A 12,875-nucleotide genomic window follows, 5' to 3' on the forward strand; every position below is an offset into this window, starting at 1 on the left:
GGTATAAAAAAAAATAGAAAAAAAAAACCCAACAAAAATAAATGTAGAAATTACCTGTGGATGTCTTGCTGCAATCATTCTTATGCTGCATTCATGCAGTCCAAACATAAGAGCTTGAATGAACCCAACCAGAGGCCTTTTTGGACTCAGTCTGAGCCTTAGAAACTGTTTTTAATGTCAGTACTGTACTTCTGTTTCTAGAATTGTACCAAGTCGTGTGGTTTTCCCCAAGACCTTGTGTGTGTTTAGCTGTGGAAGGGTTAAAGCACTTGATTCTCCCCAGATCCCAGTTTTCCCAGTAGAATTCCTGCAGCTTTGTGTCTGCCTGAGCATTGTGTGTAAAGGCTGAGCAGCGTTGACTTGAGGCTTTCAATGTTTACAGTTCTTTAAGCAAAAAAAAGAAACAAAAAAAGCGCCCCAACCTTGTGGTTTTTATCACTTTCTGCTTTATTGGGGCTGCTCAAAGCTGGTCCCACAGACCACAAAATCCCTGGAAAAAGTGTTGGGAGTGTCCCTGGAATTGGGGAGGGGTTTGTTGAGAACAAGCAGGAATTGACCCTCAGATGTGTGCTCAGATTTTGGGGGGGCTGAGCTGAGCCCTGCTTTGTAAGGAGTGACAAATGTCAAATCCTCATCTGTGTTTTGGTCAGGTCTGTTGAAATTGAAGAAAATGAGTTTTTAAAGGATGATGGAGAAGTTGAAATGACTTTCAAACACTGCTAGTTGGCAGTAACATGGTGTGGTTGAACAAATGTCTTTTTATTGTGCATAGACTTTTATATTCTGGGAGTTTAGTTCTAGAGAAAATCTAGGCCTAGCACGGTGTGAGGAATGCTGTAGTGTTGTTTCTTTTCCCTTAAAAACACAAGAAAAATTATTGTGGAGTCTGCAGCGAACATCTGTGTCCTTACTGTGCTGGGGCAGGGTGGAAGTGCTGCTGGTTCCTCGTGTACCCCCTCTGAAGGGAACAGAATTTGGCCAGGACACAAGAGAAAAGCAAATATTTCCTTTATATGGTCAGATTTGGTCACTTCCCTGAGGCACTGACACAGAGGCACCAGTTTCACCCAGAATCTGTGAATTCCAATAATTAAACTCCAGATTGGAACTTCCCAAATGCTTTGGGCAGCCTCTGCTTTTGTTGTTCTGCTGCTTTTGGGAAGTTTGCAGATTAAATATTCTGAGTTTTGCTGAGTGCTGCTGTGCAGGCCCAAAGGGGACAGCACTGCAGCAGCACAGGGATTTATTTACACCTGGCCCTGCCCCTGAGGTTTGGAACAGAATTTCCCTCTGGGCTGCTCTTCCTGTGGTGATATTGAATATGAAGGAAGCCCTTCCACATGGAAGTGGCATTGTTGGACACAATTTGTGTCTGACAGTGGCAGTTTTGGTACTGTAAAATAGATTTCAAGTTGAGTTGATGTAGTCCCTCCCTGTGTAACATTCCACCTTGCTGCTGGAACAGGAATTCCAAACTCACTGCTGGATGTGTTGGGTGCCTCACACCCCTCCTGCTGCTGGGAATGCTCAGGATTTCTCACACATCCATCCTGCCAGGCCAGAGCAGCTGCACAAACTCTGCTCCTCTGCAATCCTGTGGACAGTTTGCTGTGATCTCAGTAGTGTTAACTCTTAGGGGAGTTGAACTGGAAAACCTCATTTGCTGTAGAGGGATGTGATGTTCATTTAGAGTAACTTAGGTTTTGTTTTTAAGTTCAGCATTGAGTTGTATCATGTAATATTTGTAATTTTTTTTTGCCATAAACAGATACCTCAGTCAGGATTTCTTAACTTCATCTCCTTGAAAGTGAATATTTGTTTTCCTGCCTGGAAACAAGAAGCCTCCAGACTTGGCTGAGCAGAGGAAACAAAAGTTTCTGATCTGCTTTGCATCACAGTAACTACTTCAGGTGGACTAGAAATAGCACTGGACTTGCAAGACTTCAATCAGGCATAAAACTTATTTAAACAGAGATTTAATAACGAGTTCAGCATCATCCCCAGCCCCTAAACCCTTTGTTTTCATTTTAGGAAGAGGGAATGTGATGTCATTGCAGGAGGAAGACAGCTTGATTCGTTTGCAATCCTCCAGTACCTGTCCCTAAGGACAAAGGCGGCGGCTTTGGGCTGGCGCTGCCGGGTGAAGATTCCCTTCTTGTTGCCCAGAACTCTGGTGGTGCCTGCAGAGAAGTTATAAAACACAGAAATTTATACAGAACGTACAAACCAGGCTCTGCTGTGAGCTGGTACAGTGCAGGGACTAAATCAGGCCACGTGGAAGGGACCTCTGCACTTTGTTTGCACAGTCAGGGAGCCATGGATGGGACAGGGCAATGCAGCTGCAGCTCCTGATTTACAGCTGCTGGGCTGGGACATGCACTGGGGTGTGCCCAGTGATCAGGGTTCTGTCTGCTGGAGATTGGCTCCACCTTCAGATTGGATGGAGGAAATGGTGGTGACTATTCACTGTCCTGTGTGGTGTCTGGATCCTTTCTGCCTGTTTCAGTTTTCACAGGAAATTAGAGAAAAGGATTGCAGCAGGTTGAGAGCCTGGAACTGCATCTGTGTCTGACATTTTTGATGCTGCTTTTCTGGGCACTGCCATCACTGAGCTTTCTAATGCCTGTCCTGGTGCTCTGCAGGGTATTTTAGTGCTGTTCTCCCTCTCCCTGACTGCTCACCACCCCAACCCACTGCAGGTGGCATAAGCAGAACAGGTTCATTGTTAGATCTGAGTTGTGATTGTTTCATTTCTGTGAATTAGGGAATTTCCCTTCCTTTGTGACTGCACTTGTCTGTTAATAATGGATGGAGTGTCATGGTGAGCCAGCTGTGTGCCAGTGTGGCACCTGCTCCTCTGCTGCTGAACCTCTACCAAGTAAATTGTGATTATTTCAGGTGCTCTGTTCCCAGGGCAGCTGCAGGTGACACTGGAAGCAAGAGAGATGTCCCTGACAGCTGCCTGAAGCTCTGAATTGAGGGTGGCCAAAAACCAGGAGCAACTGGGTCCTCACAAGCTTCCCCTGTGCACTGTCCCATGCTCCTGGGAGCATCTGTGCAATTAAGCACAGGCAGGACCTTCTCTCTTGGCTCTGGGCATGCTGGATTTTGTGACAAAACCTGGTGAACAGAGAGCCTTTTGTCCCACCCTTCAGCACAGTGTTTGTGTGGCACAACCACTAAACTCCCAGGGATGATGCAGAGGTTTAGGATGTAAATAAAATCTCACCTTGATTGGTCATGAAATCAGCAAAATTCCAGATGAGCTCCCCAACCACGTACTCCTTCCTCTTCTTGTCCAGCACAGAGTGGTACTCCCTGAGCATGGCCTGCTGGTACTCCTCACTGAACATCATGGGGGGGTCCTGCAGCCAGGAGAGAGCTCAGGGCACAAACAATCCCACCCAGAACATTCCTGACCAGCAGCTCTGGGGCTGCCTGTGCTGCTTTAACCTGGCTGCTGTGACCATCAGCAAACACACAACTCCCAGGGGGAATTCTCCTGGTGGCCTTTGTCATGACAGGGACAGGAGTGCCACCCCCTGCATGGGACAGCACCAGGAACCTCCATTCTCCAGGGTCTGCTTTCATTTCAGCATTTTTAGCACTTCAAGGACAGATTTTGGAGTCCTGTGTAGCAGACAGAGTGAGTGGCAGAGCTCTCTGGTTTTGGTGGAGCAGGATCCCAATCCTGGAGCCCTTTGGACACTCCCAGCACAGCCAGGCCCAGTGGTGCCAGCCTCTCCCAGTTCCCATTTTCTGCCTCTAGGAGCTGTTTCCACCACAACACTCACACTGTGCAGCCCAGGCACTGAGTCTGCTCCATATTCACTCTGGATAATGGGTTTTTGGTAGGTTTTGTACCAGTTCTCAAACTGGGCTGTGAGTTGCAGTGGGATCACTTCCAGGTGGCCTGGGTCGTGGTACCAGGAGAAGTAGCTGTTCACACAAATCACATCCACATAGGGAGCCTGCAAAGAAAAAGGTGAGAGTGTTCTTCAACCTTCTCTTGTAAATCTAAATCCTCCTTTGGGTTCAATTAATGGAATCCAGGTTTATTACACATAGAATTAATTGTTTCCCCCATCACTCAGGCTCTCCAAATATAATCTCTTTCCCAGAAAAAAAATTAATAAGCTAACAGCATTAATCTGGCATTTTTCTTACAGATTAGGAAGTCACAGCAAAGAGTTAGACAAGATCAACACGTTTCATTCTCAGGTTTGTTAGAAGTTTTTTTGTTTCCAAGATGTCTCTGGCTTGCTGGTACATTTAGATGTACTTTTTCTTTTTGAGTATTGGAATGTGATTATCAAGTGAGTGGTCAAATATTTTGACTAGCAACTAAATTTTGTGCATCAATGGTGCAATACTAAGACTAAAGCATTCTGCAAGTTATTTGCCATTTCTACCACATGGACAGTGTGATAAAAGGGCACAAAGCCCCCTCAAAATAAAGTGATGTTGTATGTAACTTGTTCAATGTTCTCTTAACATGTTTTGTAATAAAAGAAAAAAAAAAGTTCTAATATCACATCAGTGTATGAGAGATCTGTTCTCTGGGATTGTTTGCCTGAGCTCCTCCAGCTGAGCAAAATGGGAATGGGATATCAAAAGCAGATTCCTGATGGGCTCCATCAAATTTAAAACCATCAGAAGTTTGTTTTTTTTTCTGGGGTGGGGAGGAAAAACCTCAGAGTTGCAGCCATTCCTGCTAATTAGAGGATATTTGAGAAGAAATCCAAAGTGTAACCTGGATCAGGGATGTGTGGCAGCACCAACTCACCTGCTAGAAGTGATTATTGTACAAGGATCTACCCTGGAAACAAATACAGGTGTTAAAAATCCTTGGTCCATGCTATGAAAGGCCCCAAAATCCAAGGAAAGTGCATTTTGATTATTTATCCAGCTCCAGGGCTTTAATTGTGGAGCTGGAGGAGCTTTTAGATTATTCAACACAAAGAGACATCTGCCAAAGAAGATCTAGAGCAGTTGAAAGCAGGAATTAAAGCAAAGCTTCCTTCCTTTAGACTTCCACAAGGGTTGTGAGCATTTTAAAGAGGTTTAAGCTTTGGCTTAATTGCAAGTGAAAATCCTGAGCATTAGTAAACAGAATCAATGGCATAGCAAAGCATGACACTATTAATGGAATCCAGGGCCATAATCCTGCACACAAAGAATTGTTCTCTCTTACAGATCTTTTTTTTTTTCCAGTTGGACTACAATTACAGGATAAGGTGATTTCTACTAGAAACAAAAATATAATTTTTTTTTAGCCTTTCCTTGCTAAATATCTCCAGCAAATTTAGATAGGAGTGGGGGGGGAAAGGAGTGTAAAACAAGTGAGGAGAAAACGTATGAATTTAAAAAACAAAAGAAAGAAAAAGCTAGAAAATAAAGCAAACTTACACCATGATCAAGAGCGTAATTAGCATCTGTCACAAAGGTGACTGGTCTGGAGGGGTCGAGGGCTTTAGTGTGAGCTATCACTGTCCTGTTTGCAAACAGTAAAGCAAGAGTTCAACAACAGCATGGAGCAGCACAGCCCCCTCTCCCCTGTGTCCCTCCACCCCCCAGACTGAGCTGCTTTGGATTCAGCAGCCAGAGCTTGAGTGAAATAAAGAGAATATCTGTCACCAAGTGCCACCTGAGAAGGAGCAGAGTGAAGCACACCAAGCACAGGCACGTGTGTGGTGGAGGGACAGTTGAGTTTGAGGACAAAACTGTAAAAAAAGGCAATGGGAAGTCTCTGAACAACTCCTGGGATGTGTTCCTGAGGCCCTGTGCCACAGCTGGATGTTTCTGAAGAAACCCTGAGTGAGGGAGATGGGACAGAATGGGAGAGTCAAGCTCTGCTGCTGGCCTGGCATTGCAGGAGGGTGGTGAAACTCCTGAAGACTGAAACTCACAGATCTCTCTTAATGCACCTCAGCTCCAGGGACACTCTGCTGCCCATTACAGCTGCCTCTGGGCTACCCAAAGCTTAAATCTTTTTAGAAACAAACCAAGGGGGCTGCAGGGACTCAAAGCAGTGCCTTTGAAGTGGGAAGCCACAGGACAAATAAGCAGCACTGACTGCAGAACCTTGTGTCCACAATGAAAGGCCAGTTATGTTACAGCTTTGCTGGAAATCTCAAAGGATTGCAGCTCATCCTCCCTGATTTCTGCACCTGAACATCAGAGCAGCTCATCTTCCAGTGCTAACAAGGAACATTCCATTCTCACCAGGTCTGGTTTTACTCGACCTTCAGCTCGAGATGCTCAAACCAAGTGGACTCCTGGGAATTTTGTGGAGTCTTGGTGGGTTTGAACCAACACATTGGAACAGTTCTGAGCAGCAGTTCCGCACGTGCAGCAGTTCCATTTTAGTTTGAAGTTTCCATTCTAGTTCGCATCCACAGGTTCAGCTCCAATGTTCCCAAAAAATACCAACCCTCCCTTTACTTCCTCTCTGTGCCACCCCAAGGGAAGAAGAGGCATCACCTGCCACGAGATGAGGAGCAGAGGCACTTACTTGAAGTAGTGAGCAGCTGGGGGCAGCTCTGAGGCCGGCTCGTTGGCCACTGACCACATGACCACAGAGGGCCTGTTCTTATCCCTGCGCACCAGCTCCTCCATCACTGCCAGGTGGTGCTGCAGGGACCTGTTCCCAAAGCTCTCCCTGGAAAACAGAAGGAGGTGAGGGTGTAAAATGCATCCATTTCCCTGGGAAAATCCATCCATCTCCCTGGGAAAACTCAGCACAGCAGAGCTGAGGATGGCTGTCTCTACAGGACACAACACAAGCACACATCGCTGCTCTCCAGGTGAAGGAAATAAAGGGAAGATTATTTTCTGACCCCAACATTTATAGTTTTCCAAAAGTGACAGTGGACTGGAGGGTGACAGTGCCACCTCTCCAATGACACTGGATAAACTAACAGTCCATCAAATTTCTCCTCCTCCATAAAGGAATGCAAAACAATGAGTTATTTACAGAAAGCGTGAGAGAAAATTCACTACAAAAATGTCAACATCAGAAAGCTTAAAAAATCTTTAAAAATGAAAGTGACAGATGGCTTCTGCCCTGTTTCCCCAAAGTTTACTGCACAGTTCAGGGCCATGGTTTGGGCTCATTAACGGAGCCATGTGGCAAAATGTGGCAAAGTGCCCTCATCATGAGGCATTGCCCAACACCATGAGGCACCACGGTGGCGCAACGGGACATTTCCAAACAGAGCAAAGTACTCCCATTATCAGCACTGAGCACAGAAGTGTAACAGCAGTAAAGGGACCCTTGTGAGCAGCTGGGAGGGGAGCAGAGGGGCGAGGGCAGGGCAGCTCTTACGGCAGTTTGATGCCCACCCCCGGGCTCTCGTCGATGACGGCGATGCCGTAGGCGTCACACAGGTCCATGATCTCCTCAGCGTACGGGTAGTGGCTGGTGCGGAACGAGTTGGCGCCCAGCCAGCGCAGCAGGTTGAAATCCTTCACAATCAGGGGCCAGTCCAGGCCTTTGCCACGGATCTGGGGAGAAAAGAGCAACCAGCCCTTGTGAACAGAACCTCCCTGCTTGATCTAGCACCAGCCCTGCCCAGGGTGGGGAACACGACAGCCACTGCCACAGTCAGAGGGGTTTGGTTGGAGGGGACCTTAAAGCTCTTATCATTCCACCCCTGCCATGGTTGCTCCAAGCACTGTCCAACTGGGGCAGCCACAGCTTCTCTGTGCCACCTGTGCCAGGGCCTCCCCACCCTCACAGCAGACTGACTGTCTGTCAGCATGTCTGGCTGACAGCTGGGACATGCTTCAGTGTCTCCAGCAGCACATCCATGTGCCCTGAGGGATGGCAGGACTGTGGCAGGACCGGGCATGGTGTGGCTGTCCCCTTAGTGCTTAGCCTGGGAGGAGGGTGTGAGAGGAGAGGGCAGGTGCCACCTGGGCAGCAATGTGAGCTGAGGTGGCCCTGGGTGTCACACTTACATCTGCATCCTCGTGCTTGTTGACCCCGTGGAAGTAGAAGGGGCGGCCGTTGATGAGGAACTGGCTGCTGGTGACGTGCACGGTGCGGATGCCCACGGGCAGCGTGTACACGTCCTCCAGCAGGGCCCCGTCCAAATGGGCCTGCATCCTCACCTGTGTGACAGGGAGGAACAGGAGGGACCCTCACAGGGACGCCCAGGGCTCCCTCCCCTGTGTGGGAGGGAGAGTCTGGCCCTACATCCCTTCCCAGCCCTCAGCACACAGCCTGCTCCTCACTGCTGCTGCTCAGGGGCAGCTGGGTCTGACTGAACAAAAATACAAATGGAAGCTGAAGGATAAAGAATGAGCTCCTGGATGACCCTTTTTGTTCATCCCAAAATCTTCAGTGTCTTTTTGTTCATCCCAAATTCTTCAGTGTCTTTTCCCCATGCCATCCCCCCAGGCCATTTCTATGCCCTGATGCCAGGCCATGACTACCACATCACCTGCTCCCAGGTGTGACCCCGAGTCCCTGGAAACTCAGAGCAGCTCACCTCCCTGATTTCTGCACCTGAACATCAGAGCAGCTCATCCTCCCTCATTTCTGCACCTGAACATCAGAGCAGCTCATCCTCCCTCATTTCTGCACCTGAACATCACCACTGCCCTTAACCCCCACAGGATCTCCCAGGTTCCAGCTGTTAACTCATCATGTCCCCAGAGGGGATGGATGGACTCTCAGTCAGGAGCTCAGAGCACACTCCAGGAATGCCATTCTCCCTGACAGCCCCTTCAGAAGCTGCCAAAGCTTGATTTGATTAGTGCTTAATTAGCAGAGCCACTCTGGTCACACACACAGGCAGAGGCTGGGCCATACGGCAGTGCCTTAACCCCATTAACCACACCCAGAGAGGAGGAAATGCCACGTTACCTCCAAGGAGTACAGGTACCCAGGGTTCTCGTGCATCAGGTAAGGCCACCAGAGGTTGGGGTTGAGGACTTTGAGCTCTCCCTCTGGGCCATCACCTGTGGCCACCACCTTCCCCTCCTGGTCACGCAAACTCAGGGACAAGGAACTGTCAGTGCTGCCAACCACTGACACCTGGTACTGCACCCTGGCTGGCTCAGAGGAAACAAAAAACAATCACAGACTGCAGGAGACAGCTCAGCCTCAGGAAAAGCCACTAGGAAACAAATTCAATCAGACTAGAGCAGGATGCTCTCCCTGCTGCCCTTGGCACCTCCATCTGGAGCCTGAGGGAGCTCAGTGCACCTACCCAGACTGTCTGATGAGGAGGTTGTCACAGTGATGTCATCAATGTAGGCAGCAGGAGTGGTGTACAGCACAACTGGGCGGTGGATACCAGCATAATTGAAGAAATCAAACTTGGTGTTCTGCACAAAATAGTTCTTGGGGTACCTGAGTGAGCAAGGCTGCATTACACTTCACTACACAGCTGAAGGCAGTGCAAAATAATCATGTAAAATATCTGTATGACAAGCTGGACCTGTCTGTCAGCTGCTATACTGAAGGATTTTGCAGTTAACAAAGAAGTTAAAAAAGATCTTCATCCTTCAGGAGAGCTGGTACTTGCAGCTCCCAGCTGAATCCAAGCTTCTCAATCCTGCCCTGGATTCAGCTTGGCAAATCACCCAATCTGTGCACAAAACAGATGCAATAACTCACTGCTGATTCCTCACAGCTCCACCAACAAATCCACCATTAAGACAACACCACAGAGGGACTTCTGAACCATCAGCTGAACAAACTGCCCCTGTCCCACACCCCTGGGATGATCCCAGCAGTACAACAGCCCAGAACTCACCTTGATTTGTCAGCCATGTACTGGATGGAGCCCGGGGGCAGCGTGTGGGGGGTCAGGGTGTTGTTGAGGGCCACAGTGATGCGGCACAGGGAGCCTGGGCTGCCCTGCACCACGCTGCTGATGTCAGCCTCAAAGGGCAGGTGCCCCCCTTCGTGCTCCGCCACCTGCACCCCATTCACCCACTGCAAGGAAAGACATAAAAAAAATGGGTTATTGGGATTTTGGGGTCAGAAGAGCATGGGGAAGGGAAGCCCAGTTATGAGGAACAACTGGGCTCTTGATCCTCAAAGGATCTTTGAGGGATCAACCTTGATCTTTGAGGGATTCCTTTTGCTGGGAGCTGTGTCTGGGTCACACCAAGTGTCACTGAGGGACACAGTGTCACAGACATGTTTTATGAGAAATCCTTTCTTTAGGATTTTTTTCTCCTGAGAAGCTGAGAGGCCTCAGGAACAAAATGTAAACATTGATTATCTGCTGCTGTGGAATGCAACAGGTGCATCTGTGATTAGTCCATGTTGGGTGTTTCTAATTAATGGCCAATCACAGCCCAGCTGTCCAGACTGTCTCAGTCAGTCACAAGATTTTGTTATCATTCTTTTTCTATTCTTAGCTAGCCTTCTGATGAAATCCTTTATTCTTTTAGTATAGTTTTTAATATATAGCATAAAATAATAAACCAGCTTTTTGAAACATGGAGTCAACATTCTCATCTCTTCCCTCATCCTAAGACCCCTGCGAACACCACCACAACACAGTGTGGGGCAGATCCATTAATCAGGAAATGTTTAGTTACCAACCCCATAACTACAGATGGGATTGGTAACTAAATTAATGGGGCAGATCCATCAATCGGGAAATGTTTAGTTACCAACCCCAAAACTGCAGGATCAGAGAAATTGGAATTCATTCTTGCTGGGGAAAAACAGGCACGAGCTCAGCAGGGGATGCAAAACAGAAGCAGGGATGGATTTGCTGAACAAACCACAAAACCGCCTTTAGCCCAGCCTAATTTAGGAAGCAGTAATTGTCCCTAATTGAGGGCCGATGCCCCGAGGCACGCACCACCATGGAGTAGTAGTGGGCGCTCCCGAAGCGCAGCACCACCCTGGGGGCGGGCTGGCCCTGCAGCCAGCGCAGGGGCAGCAGCACCTCCTTCTCGTACCACACCCAGCCGATGTAATTCTCCAGGCTCGGGTCCTGCGTGATGTCGTTGAAGCTGGCAGGCACCGGCATGTCGATCACAGGCCCGCTCTGGCAGGAATTGCATGGGAAAAGAAGGAACGGAGAGGTTAAAAAAAGGAATTTTACTACTGGAGGTGTCCCCTGCCAGTGACAGCCCTACAGTGCCTTTGCCAAGGGGAAATACTTGGGAAAAGCTGTTTAAAAACTGCTGAGATCTCTCGCAGCTCCTATACAAGCTCTGATCAGCACCAGGCACATAACCTGCCTGTTCCTAGAGGAAACAGCTGCTCCTTTCTACTCCCCTCCTGCTGTACAATGAAATGTTTTCATTAATGGCTCTGGCAAAACCCAAGCCCAGGTTGTTGTTCAGTGGGAATTTTCTCCTGCACAGTTCCAGAGCAATGTGGGGGCTGTGGTGCTGTTTGTTAGCTAAGAGCTGTAGTAAATGTGTAACAAAATAATAGATATTTTGGGCAGTAATGGATATTTTGGGATATTTTTCTCTCCATGGAGATTGTTTGGGATCAGCTCAGCCTTTCTCACTGCATGAAAAAACAGATATTCCTTGGGATTACAACAGAATCCATTCAGTTGCTTATTCCAACATGAAGATTAGAGAGAGGCAGTGTTACAATACATTGAATATTGAGGAATCCAGATGCTGTTGCCAAACAGAGCTGTTCATTTTCAGCACTTTCTGCACTCAGGACGTTGCACAAAGGAGTTCTGCAGTTCTCCTTTCCTGAGGAAGCCTCAGGAAATGGAATGAGGAAGGTCTGGGCACTCAGGGTGGGCATCATGTGCGTGGCTGACTCAGCACTGGCACTGCAGAGAGCCCGGTGCCCTCATCAGAAAATCCTAGTGGGAAAATCCTTGGGTGGGCAAGAGGATTTTTCTTATATCTGATGCAGGAAAAGCCTTGCCTGGGCTGGCCAGAACCTGTGTGTCCTTCAGGGAGATTCTGTGAGTTCTAAAACAGGTTGAGTGCACTGATCCAAGCCTCTCTTTGAAGGGACATAACTCAGGATTCCTCTCCTCTGCAAAACCTCCATAGTGCCCTTCTGCTCTTCTCTCCTTCCACAATCCAACAACAAAATCGGCCAAAAGGCTAAAAACAGAAATAATGAACGACTTATCCATTTCATGCATAAAATCCCTAACTCTTTTCTGTCAAGTAATGCACTTATTTCCAAGCACCTCTCAGTCACAGCAAAACTTTTCTACCAGCACTCTGAAACTTTGGAATAAACAATTCCCAGTGTCCTTCCAGGCACATTTTGTGCTGATTCTGTGCTGCTGGAAACTCAGCGCTGTACAAGGCTCCTGGAGGTGAATGGGGCTCATTCAAAGGGTGTTTGCCTTCGGAGCAGCACCGGGGGCATCATCAGGGGCTGCTAATTAGGAAATGCCTCAAAAACAGGGCAGGGTCAGCACCGTGAGGAGAACGGCAGCCCGGTGGGGAAGAAGGCATGGAAAGAGGAAAAGAGGAAGAAAGAAGAGGAGCCCCTGCAGCGGGCCGGAGCCCGGTTCTGAGGGGAAGGAGGGCAGCCCGTGCCCGGGGAAGGGCAGCGCCCGCCCCGCTCCCCGCTACCTGCCGGAGCGGCCGCCGGTACCAGCGCTGCGCGAACCCGGCGTCCCTGCCCGGAGACAGATCGGCGCGGAAGCTCCAGAGGCCGCCGAGCTCCCTGCGCTCGCGGGAGGGGGTGTCCCGGGGCTGCAGCATCCCGGCGGGACCGGCCGCCAGGCCCGGGAGGAACAGCAGCAACACCGGCAGCACGGGCAGCGTGCACGGACCGCCCGCGCCGCCGCCTGCGGCAGCCACCGCCATCTTGGCTGTGGGCAGGGCCCGCTGAGGGAGAGGGGCGGGGCCGAGGGAGAGGGGCGGGGCCCGCTGAGGGGAAAGGGGCGGGGCCGCGGCTGAGG

The 12,875-nt window shown here is 49.1% G+C and overlaps 1 protein-coding gene across 1 annotated transcript; it reads right to left on the bottom strand.

The window, feature by feature from the left end:
* Nucleotides 1-1,963: 1,963 nt before the first annotated feature.
* Nucleotides 1,964-12,780, bottom strand: GUSB (glucuronidase beta). The gene is made up of 12 exons (XM_058817895.1): nt 12,544-12,780; nt 10,833-11,021; nt 9,768-9,949; nt 9,219-9,361; nt 8,873-9,060; nt 7,963-8,115; nt 7,328-7,506; nt 6,515-6,661; nt 5,410-5,494; nt 3,795-3,971; nt 3,230-3,365; nt 1,964-2,180 (listed from the first exon to the last, which is right to left on the bottom strand). The coding sequence occupies exons 1-12, from the start codon at nt 12,778-12,780 to the stop codon at nt 2,023-2,025; spliced, it is 1,974 nt and encodes a 657-aa protein (XP_058673878.1). The 3' UTR covers nt 1,964-2,022.
* Nucleotides 12,781-12,875: the final 95 nt, after the last annotated feature.

The sequence above is a fragment of the Ammospiza caudacuta genome, chromosome 20 (genome assembly GCF_027887145.1).
Source record: "Ammospiza caudacuta isolate bAmmCau1 chromosome 20, bAmmCau1.pri, whole genome shotgun sequence".
Classification (NCBI taxonomy): domain Eukaryota; kingdom Metazoa; phylum Chordata; class Aves; order Passeriformes; family Passerellidae; genus Ammospiza; species Ammospiza caudacuta.

Bases quoted from the DNA above. Each gene is read 5' to 3' on its own strand.
- GUSB (XM_058817895.1), bottom strand. From the start codon at position 12,780: ATGGCGGTGGCTGCCGCAGGCGGCGGCGCGGGCGGTCCGTGCACGCTG. The intron at 11,022-12,543 runs GTAGCGGGGAGC...AATTCCTGCCAG, and splicing joins ACCGGCGGCCGCTCCGGCAG to AGCGGGCCTGTGATCGACAT. The intron at 6,662-7,327 runs GTAAGAGCTGCC...TCTGTTTTCCAG, and splicing joins GGGGTGGGCATCAAACTGCC to GGAGAGCTTTGGGAACAGGT.